The sequence below is a fragment of the Terrapene carolina genome, unplaced genomic scaffold, assembly GCF_002925995.2.
Source record: "Terrapene carolina triunguis isolate 2854851 unplaced genomic scaffold, T_m_triunguis-2.0 Scaffold189, whole genome shotgun sequence".
Taxonomy (NCBI): Eukaryota; Metazoa; Chordata; order Testudines; family Emydidae; genus Terrapene; species Terrapene triunguis.
Window position 1 is genome coordinate 2343563 of NW_020664540.1, and position 20730 is coordinate 2364292.

The following is a 20730-nucleotide window of genomic DNA, read 5'->3' on the forward strand; positions in this document are numbered from 1 at the left end:
TCATCATGCCTCATGTAAGACTGCTCCTCAGATGTCTTTAGATGTGGCTAAGGTTGGTGTATACTCCTAATAAACCATCTCTCCAGATGCATTACAGTACCTCGAAGTTCAGGACTCTCTCAGGTGGTGGAAGGACCCATTGAAGGTCTGCTTAGGAATCCCATTCTCTTATCCCGCACCCTCAAAGTTCCTCACAACAGATGCTTCTCTTCTAAGATGGGGGGACTCACCCAAAGGGCCACAGCCCTGGGTAAGTGGTCTGTACAAGAGGTCACACACTTCGTCAACATTCTGGAGCTGAGAAGATTGTTATGCTTGCCAACACTTTTTACACCATACAGGGCTACTCCATCAGGGTAATGCTAGACAACAGGGCAGCTGTGTATTGTATCTACTGTCAGGGCAAAGCAGTCCTTTTACTCCTGGGGGAATTCTGTGCCACTGGATAATGCAGAATTCCGTGTTTCTCCCGCAGAATTGGGGCTGCAGAGCTTCTGGCCGCCACTTGGGGCCACTGGACTTTGCAAAGCCTAGGTCACAGTGAGTGGAGCACCCAGCCCAGCGGGCATAGAGGCTGCATGCTTTGGCTGCCGAGCTTGATCCTCGTTCTCCTGGGGATGGGAGAGGGTGCAGTGAACCTAGCTCTGGCAAAGGGTGAGGAAGGGCAAGGCCACACCTCATCCCCTTGCAGGACAGTAAAGAAGCTGGGGGGCAGTAAAGGCTTTGGGGATGCAGGTGTGTGGGCTCTGGGAGGGAAGGGGTGTGTGGGCATCTGGGCTCTGGGGGTGGCTCGCAGTTGGGCTCTGGGGAAAAGGGGGTGTTTGGGTGTCTGGGCTCCTGAGGGGGAGGAGGGTTTGGGGTGTCTGGGCTCTGGGAGTGCCCATAGCTGGGATGGGATGGGGTGGGGGTGTCTGGGCTCTGGGGGGGGGGGGGGAAGGGGGGGCCGGGGCTGGGGGAGGGGGGGGGGAAGGGTGTGGGTGGTTGGGCTCTGGGGGGAAGGGTATCATGGGTAGGGTGATCAGATGGCAACTGTGGGGAAAAATGTGATGGGGTAGGGGGTAATAGATGCCTATATAAGAAAAGGTCCCCAAAAACAGGACTGTCCCTATAAAAACGGGACATCTGGTCACCCTAGTCATGGGTGTCTAGACTCGGGGGGTACTCCATGGCTGGGCTCTGGGCGGGAGGGGAGTGCAGGTGTCTGGGCAGTGGGGGCCCCGCACAACCCCCTCCAGCACCTGCCAGCTGTCATAGGCGTTTCTTTAGCTCTACTCCCGGGGGAATCTTTTTTGTTGTTGTGTGTATTGTTGACATACTTGTTGGCAGGTATTTTGAAATAAATTACCAAATAATTGAAAGTGGAGTGATTATATTGTGTTATTTTGACAAATAAAATATGCAGAATTTTAAAATAGTGTGCAGAATTTTAAAATTTTTGGTGCAGAATTCCCCCAGGAGTACCTAATCCACAGTCACTAAGGCTTGGTCTACACTTACCCCCCAAGTCGAAGTAAGGTACGCAAATTCAGCTACGTGAATAACGTAGCTGAATTGGACATACCTTACTTCGAACTTACCGCGGTTCAGACGCGGTCCACACGCGGCAGGCAGGCTCCCCGTCGACTCCGCGGTACTCCTCTCGTCTAGCTGGAGTACCGCAGTCGACGGCGAGCACTTCCTGGTTCGACTTATCGCGTCCAGACCAGACGCGATAAATCGAACCCGGAACTTCGATTGCCAGCCGTCGAACTACCCGGTAAGTGTAGACATACCCTAAGGCTGTCAAATAGAAATCCCCACTATCTGTCTTCCAGACCAACAGAAGACTATTGCAGACTCCCTGAGCAAAAGCTTCCTTCGGGACCATGAATGGAAGTTCAACAACTGTCCCCCATGACATCTGCCAGGCTTGGGGATCCCCAGAAGCAGACCTCATTGCCATCCCAAACAATGTGAAATGCTGTCTTTTTGTGCTCCAACGGAGAATATGGCTGCAACGCTATTGGGTGGTGCCGTCAGAACACCGAAGCCACATATTCTGCTGTATTGCTTACCCACTTCTACCTCTGATTCTCAAGACTTCATTTAAACTACATCAGGAAAGAGCAAGGGTTATCCTCATAGTGCCATCCTGACCAAGATAAGTATGGTAATAGAACCAGCTTCACCTCTCCATGGCAACACCTCTTCAACTTCCTTTTAGGAAGGCTCTCCTGTCGCAGAACTTGGGGACCCTGCTCCCTCCCAACCCCTCATCTTTGAGCGTGGTTTCTAGATGGTTATTGAGCATGGAACTAACCTGTTTGGATGAGGTCCAGTCAGTTCTCTTATCTAGCAGGAAACCTTGTACTCACAAAACTTGCCTTCAGAAGTGGAAACACTTCCACTCTTGATGTTCCCTTCACTCTCCCCAAGCCTCAGAGGTTCCACTCTCCAAAATCGTGGACTATCTGTTGGATTTAGACAAAAGGTCAATCAATAAACTCAGAGTACATCTGGCTGCTATAACAGCCATCAAAGGCTTCTCAGTCTTTGCCCACCCTAGTATAACTAGAGTCCTCAAGGGCTTATATATCTTGTTTTCCTCCCACCGTACGGAACCAGGCCCTCCAATGGGACCTCAGTTTGGTTCTCAGTGCTCTGAGCTTTGAAATAATGGCTACTTTTTCTCTCGTCCATCTCTCCCTCAAGACTCCGTTCCTCATAGCCTTCACTTCAGCTAGATGAATGGGAGAGCTTGGTGCTGTTGTGGCTGACCCCCATATACCACCAGTTCCACTGCATCCCTATCCTTGCTTCCTCCCAAAGGTCTCATGGGAATACCACATAAATCAAGAGATTTGCCTGCCAGTGTTCTACCCAAAACTTCATACCTCCAAGGAGAAGACCAGCCTACATACACGAGACTTCAGAAGGGCCCTCGCCGTCTACCTTGACAGGACTAAGACCGTACAGGCCTCTCCTAAGCGATTTGAATCATTTGCAGAGAGGATGAAGGGTCAACCTATTTCCACTCAAAGGCGGTCTGAGTGCGTTTCTGGTTGCGTCTTAACCTGCTGTGAATCAGCTGGGATGCAGTACCCTCATGGTGTTGGTACATTCCACTAGAGCTCAGTCCACATCTAGAGCTCTATTGAAGGATGTTCCCATAACAGAAATTTGTAGGATTGCAATATGATCTTCCATTAATACCTTTGTCAAGCATTACATTTTCTTCCAAAGATGACTCAGACCTCCAAGCCATCTTGGACTTACCTCCTCAGCACCCACCTCCTCATTGAGTTACTGCTTGGGAGTTCCCTACGGAAGAGCACCAGCAGGGATACATACTTGAAGGAGAGGTTACTTACCTTACAATAACTTGAGTTTTTCAAGAAGTCTTGTTCTTGTTCTAATGGGTGCTCTACCTCCCGCCCTCCTTCCCCTGAGCTGTGGAGGCTCTGCTTTATAGTGAGAAGGAACTGAGGAGCGGCGGGTCTGCACCTCCGTACATGCCCTTGTTTGGAGGCACGAGGTGCTATTCTATGCAGACGCAGGCCCGTGGACACTACTAGACATTCTCCAGTCGAGAGAGCGTGGGCGCATGTGCATCCAAAAGCAAATGCTGTGGTTCTGTGCATTTATTTCTTATAACTTGAATGTAAATACGTATGGCAAATAGGTACTGCCCTTGGTTTCCTACTAAGTAGACGAATATAGATCTGGTGATGCAAAGTTACTGCAGCACACTAAGTGCTATTGATGATACAGTAGATGGCCCAGGCAAACTCAAAACTGTTAATTTAGTTGCATCTCATAGGAAAGCAAAGCCATAACTAAACAGTGAGTATTGATCATTATGTAAAAGTGTGTCATGTACTGTACTCTGATTTTGAGTTAACCCTCATCTGTATTTTATATATATATTTATATTTCAAATCTGGTGTCTGAAGTTAGGCTCCTGATTTATAGTTCAGTCTTCCAAACACCCACATACATGCTTAATTCACACAAATGAGTGGCCCCATAGAACTCAATGGGACTACTTTCATGCAAAAAGTTAAGCATGTGCGTAGTGTCTACAAGATTGGGAGCCTAGACACTTAAATACAAATGGCCTGATTTTCAGAGGTGGTATGGATTTCCAGCTCCTATTGAAGTTATTGAGAAACAGTGATTGCTCAGCTCCTGTGAAAAGTGTAATTTTTATTTAGGTGCCTAGATATAAATTTAGGAACTTAACTTTAGGCACCCAGGTTTGAAAACGTTGGATATTAGTATATGCCCAATAAATTATTAAAATAATATATTATTTTTATTTTCATCTAAAAACTGAAACTCACTTGAACTGTCTTGTTTCAAAGGCAACGCTTCATGGCCCCTTCAATCCTTATGAGCTGAAGTGTCACAGCATGACCCAGATTTCCAAATTCAGGTATGATAAAGCTTTTGTCGTGAATGGCAGGCAAACCATAGGTCATTGTATTGGTAGATATAAGAGTTACTGGAATACACACTTTCACATCTTAAATTTTTTTTATTAATTCACCATTATGCTTAAATACTATTTAGTTCTGTAGAAGTAAAAAAAGAAATATACATCATGTTAAAAGTTCTGAGACGAATGGGAGAGTTTGACGCAGTTCCAATGTCCAGAGAAATTGTATTTAATATCTAGAATACAAGGCTGGGAGCCTGGATTCATTCAAAACTTGACTCACTAACTAGAGTGAGTTTGATTGACTTTGCACACTTATGGCTGATTCATAATTTTAAAAGGATTTTTAGATACACATTTCTACTGACTTTTCTTTCTTATTGCCAGTTAATATCTTTTGTCATTTTTTCCTAGATGTGTCTGGATAGAAAAGGAGAGTATAAACTCTGTAATTGTCAATAATACTCCTGAGGATCCATTTCAGAAAATGTTGGTTGCTGCTTCTGTATCAGTAAATGCAACTGGTAATTCTAAATATATATTTGTGTTCCTTATTTTTCTCACTTCCTTTTCTTTAACTACTTAGCATTGTCCATATGAATAGCCATAGAACTAAATTATATCTGACACTGAAATTCTATCTACCAACTGCTTAGAGGTTCGTTGTGCTGTCAAGGCTTTCTGTTAATTATCAATTTTTGTTCTTTTTTGTAATAGGATCTACAATGTTGTTAAGAGAAACATCTCTGATGCCTCCTATTCCAGGGCTACCAGCACTCCTCAGTATGTTGTTTGCTCCTGTTATAGAACTCAGGTATATATGCATTTTTGAAGTATGATAGCAGAATGATGTATTCTCTAGCATCCTTCTACTCCTCCCTTGTTTCTTCCATCCCTTACAGGCTGCTAAGTTAACAATGTTGGCTGTATATGTGAATTTGGGATTCCAGAGTTTGTCTTCATGAAAACTTGTTTAAGTTCATGAGATGTTGCTGTAACTCTAAGAGGAGGAGGAACTGTACTAGTCTTAGGCCTGGTCTACACTAGGCTTTTATGTCGAATTTAGCGCCGTTACATCGAATTAACCCTGCACCCGTCCACACCACGAAGCTATTTAGATCGACATAGAGCTCTCTTAAATTCGACTTCTGTACTCCTCCCCAACGAGAGGAGTAGCGCTAAATTCGAAATGGCCATATCGAATTAGGCTAGGTGTGGATGGAAATCGACGCTAATAGCTCCGGGAGCTATCCCACAGTGCACCACTCTGTTGACGCTCTGGACAGCAGTCCGAGCTCGGATGCTCTGACCAGCCACACCCCGGGAAAATTTGAATTCATTTTCCTGTCTGGGCAGTTTGAATCTCAGTTCCTGTTTGGACATCGTGGCGAGCTCAGCAGCAGTGGCAAAGATGCAGAGCTCTCCAGCAGAGATGGCCGTGCAATCTAATAGAAAGAGGGCCCCAGCATGGACTGATCGGGAAGTCTTGGATCTCATCGCTGTGTGGGGCGATGAGTCCGTGCTTTCAGAGCTGCGCTCCAAAAGAAGGAATGCAAAGATCTACGAGAAGATCTCGAAAGCCATGGCAGAGAGAGGATACAGCCGGGATGCAACGCAGTGCCGCGTGAAAACCAAGGAGCTGAGACAAGGCTACCAAAAAACCAAAGAGGCAAACGGACGCTCCGGATCCCAGCCACACACATCCCGTTTCTACCAGGCACTGCATTCCATCCTAGGTGCGGCCGCCACCACTACCCCACCCGTGACCGTGGACTCTGAGGATGGGATATTGTCCGCGGCCGGTTCCTCGTCGGACATGTTAGCGGACGGGGAAGATGAAGAAGGAGATGAGGAGGACGAGGCAGTCGACAGCGCTGGCACCGCTGATTTCCCCGACAGCCAGGAGCTCTTCATCACCCTTACCGAGATCCCCTACCAACCGTCCCCATCCCTTACCCCGGACACAGAATCAGGGGAAGGATCAAGCAGTAAGTGCTGTAAACATGTAAACATTTATTTTTAACAGAACTGAAGTATTGACAATATTTAAAATGGCTTATTTCCTAAAGTGCTTTAAACATATCAACATTTATCTGCTACAAAACTGGAATATTTACAATATCAACAAAGGGTTTCTCATGATTTTTCTGACTTGGGCTCTTCACTATTTAGTCCCAACTATTTAAAAAATTTTTTACAATGTCCGGTTATTCATGATTATGCAGCCCAAGACGCTCCACTCTTTAGTCCCAGTGCAACTACGCGAAAATGCGGTCAATATGGCCGGGGATAGAGGAGAAATCCTCATAGGAGAACTCCTCGTATGTCTCATGCAGGTACAGTTCGAGCCTGTTCATCAGGTTCCTGGGTAGGGCGATCTTGTTGGGCCCTCCGTGGTAGCACTCGTTTCCCCGCCACGCCACAATCAGGTATTCCGGGATCATCGCGCGGCACAGCATAGCGGCATACGGCCCAGGTTTTTGCATGCTTTCCCTCAGCATGCGTTCCTTCTCGCTGTCCGAGATCCTCATGAGGGTGATATCGCTCATGATGCCCTGCTTTGAATTAGGGAGGGGAATGTTAGTATTGGGACTGCTTTACAGCCACGCGGTGGAGGGAGAGGGGCAGTATACAGGGATCTTTCCCTGGGACAGCCGCGAGGGGGTGGGACAGGGGCCGAGTTCATGCTTGCCTGATTGCTGGCATTGAGACTGGCATTGCTTTCAATGTGAAAGGAGGCCAGTGCTACTAATAGAGTTTTAAGCAGCCACAAGTCTACGGCTTACCATGATTGCCCGCTACAGAAGTTCAGGTCTGCAGCCACGCTTCTGAGATCACTCCAAGACCACCGCAAGTCCACAGGCACTGAAGGCGAGGGCCGAAAATTCGACCTTGTCCTGAGTGTGCATGTGAGAGGTGCAGTGCATGGTCTTGTTCACAGAGAAAGACTAGGTTCTTTGTGCACAACTTAATTTATCTGTCTCAGGAATTCACTCCCTTTTTACAATTCACACAGACACATCTGCGACTGTCTCCCAACCCAGCCTGTCAGCACACTCCCAGAGGCTAGCGCAGATTAGGCGGAGGAAGAAGAAGACGCGTGAAGACATGTTCTCAGAACTAATGGGCTGCTCCCGAGCCCAGGCAGCCCAGCAGACACAGTGGAGGGAGAACTTGTCACAAATGCACCGAGCAGTCATGGAACGGGAGGAGAGGTGGCGTCAGGAGGACCAACAGGCTACTGAAAAGCTGCTTGGACTAATGAGGGAGCAAACGGACACGCTCCGGCGCCTTGTGGATGTTCTGCAAGACCGGAGGCAGGAGGACAGAGCCCCGCTGCAGTCTATCTCTAACCGCCCTCCCCCGCCACCAAGTCCCACACCACCCTCACCCAAAGTCCAAAGAAGGAGGGGCGGCAAGGGCCGTTAAAACTTTCAGTCAACCCCTGCAGACTGCTCTAGCACTAGAAGGCTCTCATTCCCCAAAATTTGAAAAGTCCTTTCCTACCCACCTCACACAAGCCCCCGTCCAAGTTTCACCCCCCACGTTTCATGTGTGGTTCATAATAAAATATTTGTTCCTGTTCATTACTGTTTCCATCCTGTTCTTTTGGAGGAGTGTGTGTCTGAAGGGGGGGAAGGGGCTTGGTAATTGGACAGGACAGTCACCTTTAGCAGGGTACAGAGGCGGGGTCAGGTCCAGCATCAGGACACATACACAGTGCAGTCACTGGTTACCCTGGTCAGTCTTGGAGGTGGTTTTCATGTTCTGGGGGGGGGGGGGTTGCTCTGTGACTTTGTGGCGGTGGAGGGCAGTTACAGATCTTATGCAGCGGTCCTTATCCTGGCTCACAGATCCACGCAGCAGGGGATCTGTAACCCTACCCCCCCTGCCAGAAAGTCACATAGCCGACACATACACGCAGTCCCCCCCAGGAGTGCTGGCAGGCTCCATTGAAATAACCAGTGCACCAGTGCGGAGCCTGTCATTCCGGGAGTTTAGAAGCATCATTTGCATCAGAACACTAAACCCGCCCCCCGCCACAGTCTGCGTCCCCGGTTTAAAACATTCCCGCGAAAACAGCAATACAGACAACGGTGTTCATTAACAAAATAGAACTGATTTTATTTTTTGGGAAGGGGAAGGGGGTGAAGGGGGTATGTAACTGGAGAGGATAGTCAAAATGAACTGGGTAAAGAAACGGGGGCAGGTTCAGCATCTGTGTCCACAAACTTAACAGTCACCGGTTACCCTGCTCAGTCTGGAATCTTGCTTTCAAAGCCTCCCGGATGCACAGCGCGTCCCGCTGGGATCTTCTAATCGCCCGGCTGTCTGGCTGGACGTAATCAGCAGCCAGGCTATTTGCCTCTACCTCCCACCCCGCCATAAAGGTCTCCCCCTTGCTCTCACAGAGATTGTGGAGCACACAGCAAGCTGCTATAACAATGGGGATATTGGTTTCGCTGAGATCACAGCGAGTCAGTAAGCTTCTCCATCTCCCTTTGAGACGGCCAAAAGCACACTCCACCACCATTCTGCACTTGCTCAGCCGGTAGTTGAACAGTTCTTTTTCAGTGTCCAGGGCGCCAGTATAGGGCTTCATGAGCCAGGGCATTAGCGGGTAGGCTGGGTCCCCGAGGATGACTGTAGGCATCTCCACATCCCCAAGAGTTATTTTGTGGTCTGGGAAGTAAATACCTTCCTGCAGCCGTCTAAACAGACCAGAGTTCCTGAACACGCGAGCGTCATGAACCTTGCCCGGCCATCCGACGTTGATGTTTGTAAAACGTCCCCGATGGTCCACCAGTGCTTGCAGCACCATTGAAAAGTAGCCCTTTCTGTTGATGTACTGGCTGGCCTGGTGGTCCGGTCCCAGGATAGGGATGTGAGTCCCATCGATAGCCCCACCGCAGTTTGGGAATCCCATCGCGGCAAAGCCATCTATGATGACCTGCGCGTTTCCCAGGGTCACTACCTTTGAGAGCAGTACCTTCACGATTGCGTTGGCTACTTGCATCACAACAACCCCCACGGTAGATTTGCCCACACCAAAGTGGTTCGCGACTGACCGGTAGCTGTCCGGCGTTGCAAGCTTCCAGAGGGCTATGGCCACTCGCTTCTCAACTGTGAGGGCTGCTCTCATCCTGGTATTCTGGCGCTTCAGGGCAGGGGACAGCAACTCACAAAGTTCGAGGAAAGTCCCCTTCCGCATGCGAAAGTTTCGCAGCCACTGGGATTCATCCCAGACCTGAAGCACTATGCGGTCCCACCAGTCCGTGCTTGTTTCCCGGGCCCAGAATCGCCGTTCCACAATATCCACATGACCCATTGCCACCATGATGTCCTGGGCGCTGGGGCTCGTGGTTTCTGACAGCTCTGTGCTACTCTCCGACTTCAGGCCATCACGGCGGTGTCGTAGCCTCCTCGCCTGATTTATCTGCATCTGCCTCAGGGAAAGGTGTATGATAAGCTGCGAGGTGTTGAGAACGGCCACAACTGCAGCGATGGTCGCAGCATGATCCATGATCGCAGTGCTGTGGCGTCCGCGCTGTCACTGACCAGAAAAGTGCGCGAACTGATTTCCCGCCGGCGCTTTCATGGAGGGAGGGAGGGCGTTAGTGACGGACGGATGACGACACATTTTTTTTACCCAGAAGGCATTGGCGGCTCGACCCAGAATTCCGATGGGCAGCGGGGACTGCGGGAACTGTGGGATAGCTGCCCACAGTGCACCGCTTCCAATATCGACGCTCGCCCCGTTAGTGTGGACTCACAAAGTCGAATTACTCTCCTTAGTGTGGACACACACGTTCGACTTTGCAATATCGATTCCACATATTCGATTTAAGTAAAATCGAGCTACCCTCGTAGTGTAGACATACCCTTAGATCTGCCGGGGGGATGGGAGTTTTGTGTATTTTAGGGGCTGTTGAGGGACTAAGTTGCTATTAAATTTATTATTTTCACCTATGTCAGTGTGATGGGGTGTACAAATCCCACACTGGGCAACAAGTGGTTAAGTGATTATTTTGGGCCCAGCCAGTCCCACCCCACCACACCTGCAGCAAATGCTCCTTCTGTTGGAGGAATTAGAAGACAGGGAAACAGCTCATTTGGGGGCAGACCTGGAAGAGAGCAGACCTGCAGCCCACAGTTTCAGCAGCGCAGAGCAGAGGGAAGGCTGATGTCTCAAACACAACTGCCCCAAAGGAGCCCTCCATGAGGGAAAGGAGGACCCACCACAGAACAATCAGGGGGATGTATCCCCGTCTTCCCCACATTGGTAATCTCCTCTTATTTTCTTGATGTGGACTCACCCAACAGGGGAAAGCCTTGGACTAAGCTGACCAGGGAGGAGATAGGAAGTGGCACAGGGAGGACAGCCTTCATCAGCCTCTGTTGCCAGATCACTGGTAGTCTAAAGGATCCTGCGTCAGAGCCTGATGGAGTGGGAGGGCCCGGGCTCTGCTACCGACAACCCCCCTGCCAGTTATGGGTTGCGGCCTTGACCACTAGGCCATGCTTCCCAGCCAAACCCCAGGTGAGGACCATTACAGTCAGGGATATCTTGAGCCACGGATAGGACCTCTTTAAAATAAATAAATAAATAAATATAAATAAAATCAAATAAATAAAATTAGGAACCATTAGGAAAGGGATAGTTAATGAAAATGGAAAATATCATAATTTCACTACATAAATCCATGGTATGCCCACATGGCGTGTTGTTCTGGTTGTCCCATCTCAAAAAAGATATATTAGAATTGGAAAAAGTGCAGAGGAGGGCAACGAAAATGATTAGTGATATGGAACAGCTTCCATATGAGGAGAGATTAAAAAGACTGAGACTGTTCAGTTTGGAAAGAAAGAAGACTAGGGGGGTGGGATATGATAGAGGTCTATAAAATCATGAATGGTATGAAGAAAGTGAATGGGGAAATGTTATTTACCCTTTCACATAACAAAAGAACTAGGAATCACCTGATGAAGTTAGTAGACAGCATGTTTAAAACAAACATGAGGAAGTACTTCTTTACACAATGCCCAGTCAACCTGTGGAACTCATTGCCATGGGATATTGGGCAGGCAAAGCGTATAACTGGATTTTTAAAAAAGAATTTGATAAGTTAATGGAGTTTAGGGCTCAGTGGCTATTAGCCAAAGTGGTCAGGGACACAAACCCATGCTCTGGGTGTCCCTAAGCTTCCAACTGCCCAGAGCTGGGACTGGACGATGGGAATGGATCATTTGAAATTGCTTTGTTCTGTTCATTCCTTCTGAAGGATGTGGTAGTGGTCACTGTCAGAAGATTGAATACTGGGCTAGATGGACCATTGGTCTGATCCAATATAGCTGTGCTTACACTCTTGTGTAGATGAGATCCTAGGCTGACAAAGTGTTTGTGCTGTGATAGCACTTTCAGAGCCTATCATTGTCTTGCTGCTCTCCTGGTCAAACCCATCTTGGAAGGAGCTTGAGAAACTTGGAAGCCTTTAAAGGTAAAAAATTCATGAATTAGAAATTGGAGGAAATAAAAAATCATTTGATTCTATATATTGATTTGAGCTGAAATGTATAATGGAAACCTAATAACCGCAGGTTGGACAGCAGGAGTTATAACCCTTAAGCCACAAACTGAGGTCAGTGCAGGTCACTATTTCAACACAAGGGATGCTGCATTTCCTCAAACTAAGTTCTGGTCTGTATATGTTCAATACTCCTTAAGCATTGAGCAGCTGCCAGTCACAGCTTTGCCACTTTTAAACTAGTTATGCAGGGAAAATGAGAACACTATTTTGTTGTGATGCTGCATCAGCATGTCAATACATTGTTCCAGCATCACGATGTAGTGTCATGACAAGGTGTTGCATGAACCCTAAAAGTTGTTCTGGGATCCTTACAAATCCCACAAGCTAGGCTGTATCTGTAACTTGGGTTTTCTTTGGCAATACAAATGTTTGTTCCTATGAGGGTATCACTATACTGCAATCACCGGGTGTGATTGCCACTTGTGTAGACACACCTGAGCTAGCTTTAATCTAGTTAGCTCAGGGTTTGAAGCGCTGAAGCCCAGAGTTCCAGCCATGCTTGTACAGCCAGCATTCTGCAGTAGCTTCACTGCTCTGATACCCAAGCTAGCTAGATTAAACTAACTTGCGTACATCTTCTTGAGCAGCAATCAAAACCATCAATTTGCAGTATAGATCTAATCAGAGCATCTATCTTCATATTAATGGGATTGGTGTTCCAGATGAGGTTGCTTTGTTTTCTTCAATTTCATCTTTCCAAAATTTCAGTTCAAGTTTTCATTTTGTTTAGGGTTGATAAAAGTGGAAGGAGTTTTACTGGTGTTCTTTGTGGTTTGGGGTGGAATCAAAGTCTTGGAACCCCACTGCTTCCAGAACATGACATGGAGCTGACATTTGATGTGCAATTTGGCGTGGATGACATAGTAGAGGTAAAACATGCATATGGATTATTTTCATTGCAGTAGTGCATGTCTGGAATCTAGCAGATGTCAGAAATTGTTAGCTCTTGCAATTTTATTACTTGAAGTCTAGCAACCTTTGGCAGAATTTTAGTTGTCTAATTTTTTTAGTGAAATTGCCTGTTTATAACCTTGAACTGATCTTGTGTGTCAGAAACTAAGTCTAAAAACCCTAAGGTGGTTTCATTAAACTTTGTTGAACAAAGTCAAATATTGAATACAGTACATTATCATCTTTGTAGACAGTTGTATATAATTAAGCCAGTAACTAAGCAAATACAATTCTGTGCTAATCAAACTCCTATGCAAGGTGGGTTTTTTGTTTTTCTGTGTTATATTCAAACCTTTTAATTATATTTTTGGTATAAAATAATGCTATTTAAAAATCCACTTAGTCATAAAATATTAGACATTCTTATATAAAATTATATACATAGCTTTTCTCAGATGTCTTTGCTAATGTTGATATAAAAATGAACGTTCAGTGTTAACTAAACCATTCTAGACAGACAGACATAGGCATGCACACACACACACATCCCTAAGTATACTCTGAATTTAAACTGGAAATGTTGTTTGGGCTGCTCATTATCATGTATCATTGAAATGTTCACAGATAAACATCCTAAGAACGGCCATTAACAAACTGGTTTGTGATGGCCCAAATGGCCCAAGGTATTTGGGGCAAGAGAGAATTGCGCAGCTGCAAGAGAATGCTCGTGAAAAACTTTTAGGGTAAGACTACTTTTCTTAATGAGAATTTTGTTTATTTTCTTAGTTTATAGCAAAACAGAATTCACATTTGTTTTCATGCTTCTGTCTGGTACTAGCCATCTTGATTTACTTTGCTTGTTTATAAAGCAGTAAATCACTAGTTTGAGCTTTGCTTTCAAAATACTTCTTCTTTTCAGCATTTTAATATAGGCTTTAGACTTATTGTTTCCATTATTTATAATTTTACTGCTACTGTAACACTAGGTCAACAGGAAAGCCTAACAGTTAGTAGAATCATAAAAACTAAAGATATCAAAACCTGTTCCTCAAGATATTAGTTGTTATAGTTCCCTGTTCTAGGGACTGACTGACAGGAACTCATATGGCTTCAGAACCTAGAGAGTTTCTTCCTCTCCTCCTGTGATGGAATCTCTTGGAGACTTTTCCTTCCAGATTACATCTGAGGTGTACACACTGCTGTCTCTCCCTCATCAAATCTGTGCCAAGAGGAGGTGTTAGCAGAGATAATTGCTGGAATTCTCCTTCCCTTATCCTACCTTATTGGATCTGTCCCAAGAGAAAGCAGGGTAGTTACTGAGGCCACCTGCCTCTTTCTGGCAACCCTTCCTTGATTCTTATGACCAAATCAAAGGACTGATACCAATATAGTGCAGAGTACTTGGGGTATCGAGCATCAGTGCAGCTCGCAGTTTATCTGTCTCCTAAAGCTTTCTACAGAGCCAGCCCCAGTATGAAGAGTCACTAGGGCAATTCTCTAAAGTATGTAGCTGCTAAGTGTCCTTGAAGCTTTGAGCAAGCCTGTCTGTCTCTGTGAATGTAGGGTTAGGCATCTTTGTGCTAGATCTAAACCTTTAATAAACCTTTTAATCCCTATACACAGTGTGTGCTGAAACAGATACAAATGTGATTGTTGGCAACAGCCATCCAGCGACCCTCTTTTGCAGTCATGCACTAGCTGTTACGCAGGGTCTCCAATGGTACCTTCATACCCAGGAAAGATGCTAGTCTGTTTGCCAGAAGGAAATGCCTTCCCGAAGCACTGTGCATTGAGGTGGGGGCAATTTCATGATGCAGCTTCATGTCAAAATGGAGCAGAAGCTTTTAGTGGAGTCCCCCCGTGCAAAATGCAATAGGGAAATAGTGGTTGTTGTCACATAGAACGTAGAGATAATTGATATGGGCAGTTTCTATGACTCCCTTCTTTGGTGTACCTGCTCAATTCAAATATATGATTTGCCAGTGGTTACTATCTCAACTCCTTTGATGTATGTGAGCACTAACACGTCCACCCCAACTTTAAATCCACTCCACACGTCTTGAGTGAGGTAGATTAGTAAGTAACAGAGGTCAGGTTTTGCTCTGGGGGGCCATGTAGCAAGAATTCTTTAGGGCATCAACATTTGCCAGCAGGGCCGGTGCAAGGATATTTTGCGCCCTGCGCGAAACTTCCACCTTGCGCCCCCCCGGACAACGTCTGAAAACTAGTAAACTACTTATTATAAACAGCCTGTCAGAATGGGTAAGGGCTTTGTAATGTTTCTTTTTTACCTTTAAGGTGTTTCAATTGTTTGCCATTGCCTCTGATAGTGTCCCATTCAAAGTCTTACTATTGTGCAAAGCTAAACAATTGAGCCTTGCATTGCATCACCAGTCAGGTTAGGCAGGGTGACAAATCCCCCTTGCCCCAAAGGGCCATTATCCCCGGTGACTAATTTCTACTCCATGTCTATAAAGCAGACTTTTAAGGTAAATACATTATTCCTTCAATATTACCCATGCACACATCTCACAAAGATTCTCACTCTTGACAAGTTACCAGCCTTGTGTAGATCCCTTCCAGGTTCCTCTTTGTGGGTAAGTGCCCTGTAAGACACGTGTGGGGTGCAGTGAGTTTGTCAGGCCTGCAGTGACAGCTGTTTGTGAAGATCAGGGGGCCCTTTGCCAAGGGGTGCTGATGTCACAGTGAGCTTGGGGTGGCTGACAGTATGGGGTGGGGCAGGTAACACTCACTGGGCTGGGGGGCAGGCGGTGCTGAGATGGGGCAGGGGTAGGTACCTGTCATTCTCCAGGGCTTGGGCCGCGCCAGCTGCCTCTTCACCTCAGAGTCTCCCCCGCTTGCCCGGGTGCCACTCCTCTCTCAAGCTCCCTAGCCACTGCCGCTGCGGCCACCCGGGAGGACGCGGGCGGGGAGCGCTGCCGAGGAGGCGACACACGGGGTTGGGCTTGACTGGGGCCCCGCACCTGCCGGCCGAGAGCAGCAGGAACCAGGCGCTGCTCGGGGGGAGCCGGGCGGCCCGAGCCCAGGGGCAGGCAGGGAGTGTAGCCCGCCATGGGGCAGGAGAGGCCGCGCTGCTGCTGCTGTTGTTTCCTGCCTACAGCCGTCCTTTGCTTAGTTATCCTGGTCTTAAGATTTGTGGATCATAGTTAGGGCCCTACCAAATTGACGGCCATGAAAAACACATCATGGACCGTGAAATCTGGTCTCCGCCCATGAAATCTGGTCTTTTGTGTGCTTTTACCCTATACTATACAGATTTAATGGGGGGAGATCAGCATTTCCCAAATTGGGGGTCCTGCCCGAAAGGGAGTTGCCGGGGTTATTAAGGTTATTTTAGGGGGGGTTGCGGTATTTCCACCCTTACTTCTACACTGCCTTCAGAGCTTGGCAGCTGGAGAGCGGCGACTGTTGGCAGGGCACCCAGCTCTGAAGGTTGTGCCCTGCCAGCAGCAGCACAGAAGTAAGGGTGGCAATACCATACCTTGTCACACTTACTTCTACGCTGCTGCCTTCAGAGCTGGTTGTCCGGTCAGGATCCCTACAATTACAACACCGTGAACGTTCAGATTGAAATAGCTGAAATCATGAAATTTATTCATTTTTAAAACCCTATGTCCGTGAAATTGACCAAAATGGACCGTGAATTTGGTAGGGCCCTAATCATAGTATCCAGAAACAAAATTTCAGAAGTAAGTTTACATCTTACTCCCCCCCCCCCCGAAGTATCAGAAGCTGAGCATACTCTGATTTTGAAGGAAGAGACCATCTGCTAGCATAATGTTGCATTGTTTATCTTATTTTTCCCCTTATATAAAATCTTTCTCCTCCTGTATTTCAGTTGTTTTCTGATCATTTTTTGTTTAATGCACTGAAAAAAATGCCTTGCTGAAAAGACACTACATGCATAAAGACAGGTTTCAGAGTAGCAGCTGTGTTAGTCTGTATCCGCAAAAAGAACAAGAGTACTTTGTGGCACCTTAGAGACTAACACATTTATTTGAGCATAAGCTTTCGTGGGCTCAAATAAATGTGTTAGTCTCTAAGGTGCCACAAGTACTCTTGTTCTTTTTACATGCATAAAACTATTCAGGTTAAGTCTTTCATGGTTTCCCCTTTACAGTTTGTTTTTTTTTAAATTAACTGTATTTACATCATGTCACCACTACTTAAGAGTAAAATGTGTATTTGAAAAACACATCTAGACAGAATTAATTAAAATGTATCACTGTTGTACTTCACACAGCTTGAGGAAATAACTGGGGCATACAGACAATCTATAATAATTGAGTTGTTACAGAAAACAAAATGATCTAAAGATAGCTAAACTAGATCCAAATGAATAAGCATACATAAATGTATGGAATAAATGATAGTTGCAAATTGTAGCACTTTGTCAAGTAAACAACTTATACCAAATATTTTTTCTCTCAGAATACAGTTTTAAATCAAACAGTTTCACGAGGGCATGACATTTTCTGTGACTTCTCACACTGGAGAGATAGTATTAGATAAATGAGCAAATTAGACTAACATGAAAATGTTAACATTTCATCCAGCACCGGAATGTAATGAATTTCCACCTATTTCATTAGGTGTTTAGAGTTAACTATATACCATTGGGTTTCTTAACAATGTTTTTATGATATTTCAGTTTAATCTGCAAATCAAAACCTCGACAAGTAATTGCTCCCAAGTGGTATGGGAAACCATATGTTTGGAATCAGGTAAGGTTATAATTTTCTAAAAAAACTAAGCAAATGGGAATGGGTTATTACCATATTCCTTCATATCTGGAGACTTACAGTAGGTTCAGATCTGATGGTCACAAGTAAGATGGTTTTTGTCTGTGTATTCCTTTGCTGATATCTGTTAACCACATGAGCAGAGATGGTTTGGATAACAATACAAATATTGTAGGTTTGGATTTGACGTGCATGGACAGATCCATACACTCAGTCTGGCTCTTGTAATATTTCCTGTTTAATTTTGTGACCCCCAATATTCATTATTTCCAAACAAAACACTTCAGAAATTTGCAGTGAAGGATGGGTTTCTGGCAGGGAGTTGTAATTTATTAGTTGCTGCTCAGTAGGATAAACATTTTATTACTATCTGAATTTTTGTATTTCCCCCTTAGAAATTAACCTTTTGGTACTGCCCATCAAATAGCATAAAATTAACTAAAGGAAAGGAAAGTTGGTGACTGGTGTATTTATGTTGTTTGTTTTGGAATTGTTAGCTCACTGCAGTATATGTTGGATTTTATTGCTGGCCATTGTTGTATAACAGGATTTCCTTTTTATACTTTCAGGAAACCTGCTGGTTTTAGGGTCAGATAGGGAAGTAGTAATCTGGAGATTTCAAAGAGTTTCTTGCAGCACAGAAGTAGGGTTTTTGTTTGGAGTAAGTCCTAGTCTGCCCTGTTAGTCTGTTAGAAATCTTTCCTAACTTCCTCAGTGGGTCTCCCCATGCAACCAGATTCCCACCACATTTGGTTCATGGCCAGCTTAGTGGTCAGTGAACCAGCAGGAACAAGGCAGGCCAGTGGGTATCATGTGTCTTTGGTGGTGGAAGGAACTGGGTGCTTTTCTGAGATGGGTAAGTGAGGGGTTTAGGTCTCTTCTTGAAAGGGAAGGAAAGTCTGAGAAGATGGGATAAGCCCAGAGGGCAAATATGCTCATCCTCTTCACAGTTCACTGTGGGGAGTGTGTTTATTTTCTTTTAATTTTGCTGTAAGGTTGTCCTATACAGATGTTATATTATAAGGAGTGCAAATGGACAGAAAATATCTGTCCTCTGCAGCTCTAGTACAGAATGTGCGTATTCCTACCTTTTATACCTTGCATAAGCTGAAGTAGTGCTTGCTACTCATTTTTCAAATTTTAGTAGCTATCCGCAGTGTCAAAATATGCTATTATGCCATCTCTCTCTCAGGGAAAACGCCACTTAATATTTTTTTAGATGCTCTTAAATCCCACAGTGCTATGTTACCTTTAACAGACACACATTCTCCTTTCCCTTCTAAACTGCCTAAGGAACTGAAAAAACCTATGGCTGATCCTTATTTCATGTTGTGTATGGGAGATGAGCAGTGCTAAAGCAGTGCTCTATACTGATTCCTCCCACAATATGCACGTGTATATGAGTGTGTTCATTTTAACCTGATAATTCAAAGAACAACAACTCATGGGTTTGTTTTTTTTTTTTTTTTTTTTTACTACAGTACAAAGATTTGCAGGACATAATTATATGGGGCAATGAGCATGCTAGTATAACCTTTTGTTTATCTACATCGTTTTTAATTTTTCGTAAAAGCAAATTGGTGTGTAAGCCATATAGCAACATGTCAAGTCTGAGAGACCAGGACATCTGACTTGATATAATTACAGAATGCTTACATTATTAGTTATCCACTTGATAAGTAAAGCCTGTGGATCTGAAACGGAGAATTCTGACATAGGCATCCCATGAGGTGAGTTTGGGTTTTTATGGTAATATTTATCTAATTTTTAAGCATGCCATAAAGAACATGAGCAGAATTTGTATGATTTGGAACAATCAAAAAGTTATTTGAAAACAAGATAGTGGGGGGAAAAAATCTTGTGTTTGCAGAGTAAGAACATATGAACTTACATCTTTCTAACATTGTAATTTTGCTTTTTTTCATTAGGTGGATTCAAAACTGATCATCGACCAGTCTGAAAGGCAGAATGAAAGAGGAAAGAACGCTTTCCTTTACCAGCTACATAAGCTGGTTGTGTTAAATACTTAAATATTTCTAGAAATCCTTAAAAGAAAGAAATGTTAAAGCCAGTTCTTAGTTTAATTTTACTGATGTTTTCTGTATAATCCTTAAAGGTTGGCTCCACATCCCTCTGATCTTAAAGAGGAAGGTAGTATGCAGTTTGGAATGTCCTACTGGGTGTATTAATAAGATTAAAAAAATGTATTATGTGTTAATATCTGGTGTTCTCCCAGAGATTAAGACTCAAGGTACACATATACTGAAAATACCGTTCATAGAACAGATTTGTTTAGAGCAAGAGGCTCTTTTTCTTTTAATAATGTTTCTGAGACGACTTTTCAAAAAGCACCCAATAAACGGAAGGGGAGAAAATAGATACAGTCTTAGTTGTTTAGCTCTTTCACTAAAGTATACAACAGCGAAAGATGAATAAGATTTTCTTTGTCTTTGAGATAAAATATATTGAGTTGCATGTTGAATTTTATATATATTTTATTTTTATGTTACTAGTGTTTGAATAATAAATCTTACAGCAAATTTACTAATTTGTTTTGTATAATTAAAAAGTTAATGAACACTGATCTTTTAGTTTATGTACTGGTAACTTCAAGGCATATTTGTGTACAGATTTAGCTATAGTATATAATTAAACATCTCATGCTCAATATAATCACTTGCACAGTACACTTTTGACACAAAACATAAGTCATAAGTACATATTTTTTCATAGGTGGAGGGAAAAATCTTTTTGAACCTCTGAGTCACTGTTCCTCCATTCTTTTTTCCTGTCCCCTAAAACACAAGGTCTTTACCCCCAAAAATATGAGGCTGCTAGCTTCAGAATAAAACACACAATTGGAAATAAGATATGGTGTCTTTCCCTTTCCTCTTTACAAACCTGGTTAATAAAAATTGAATTTAATGACTATTGGTGTGCCACTAGATTCATAATATACAACAGATATTTTTAAAGTAGTTTAATTGTGTTAAACCAGTAGGTGGCAGTGCCAATCACCATAAATAGGCTAGCAGCTCGGAGAAACAAAGCTAAAGTGAAGAAATCTTAA

General features: G+C 44.6%; 1 protein-coding gene across 1 annotated transcript in view; it reads left to right on the forward strand.

Moving 5' to 3' along the window:
- Window positions 1-20129, forward strand: part of TDRD9 (tudor domain containing 9) — a 165048-nt gene extending 144919 nt beyond the window's left edge. The window contains exons 31-37 of the mRNA XM_026654176.1: window positions 4344-4414; window positions 4832-4941; window positions 5135-5231; window positions 12737-12875; window positions 13522-13640; window positions 17570-17642; window positions 19589-20129. Coding sequence (XP_026509961.1) covers window positions 4344-4414; window positions 4832-4941; window positions 5135-5231; window positions 12737-12875; window positions 13522-13640; window positions 17570-17642; window positions 19589-19690 — 711 coding nt within the window. The 3' untranslated portion in view covers window positions 19691-20129. The remainder of the gene's footprint in view (window positions 1-4343; window positions 4415-4831; window positions 4942-5134; window positions 5232-12736; window positions 12876-13521; window positions 13641-17569; window positions 17643-19588) is intronic.
- The last annotated feature ends 601 nt before the right edge of the window (window positions 20130-20730 follow it).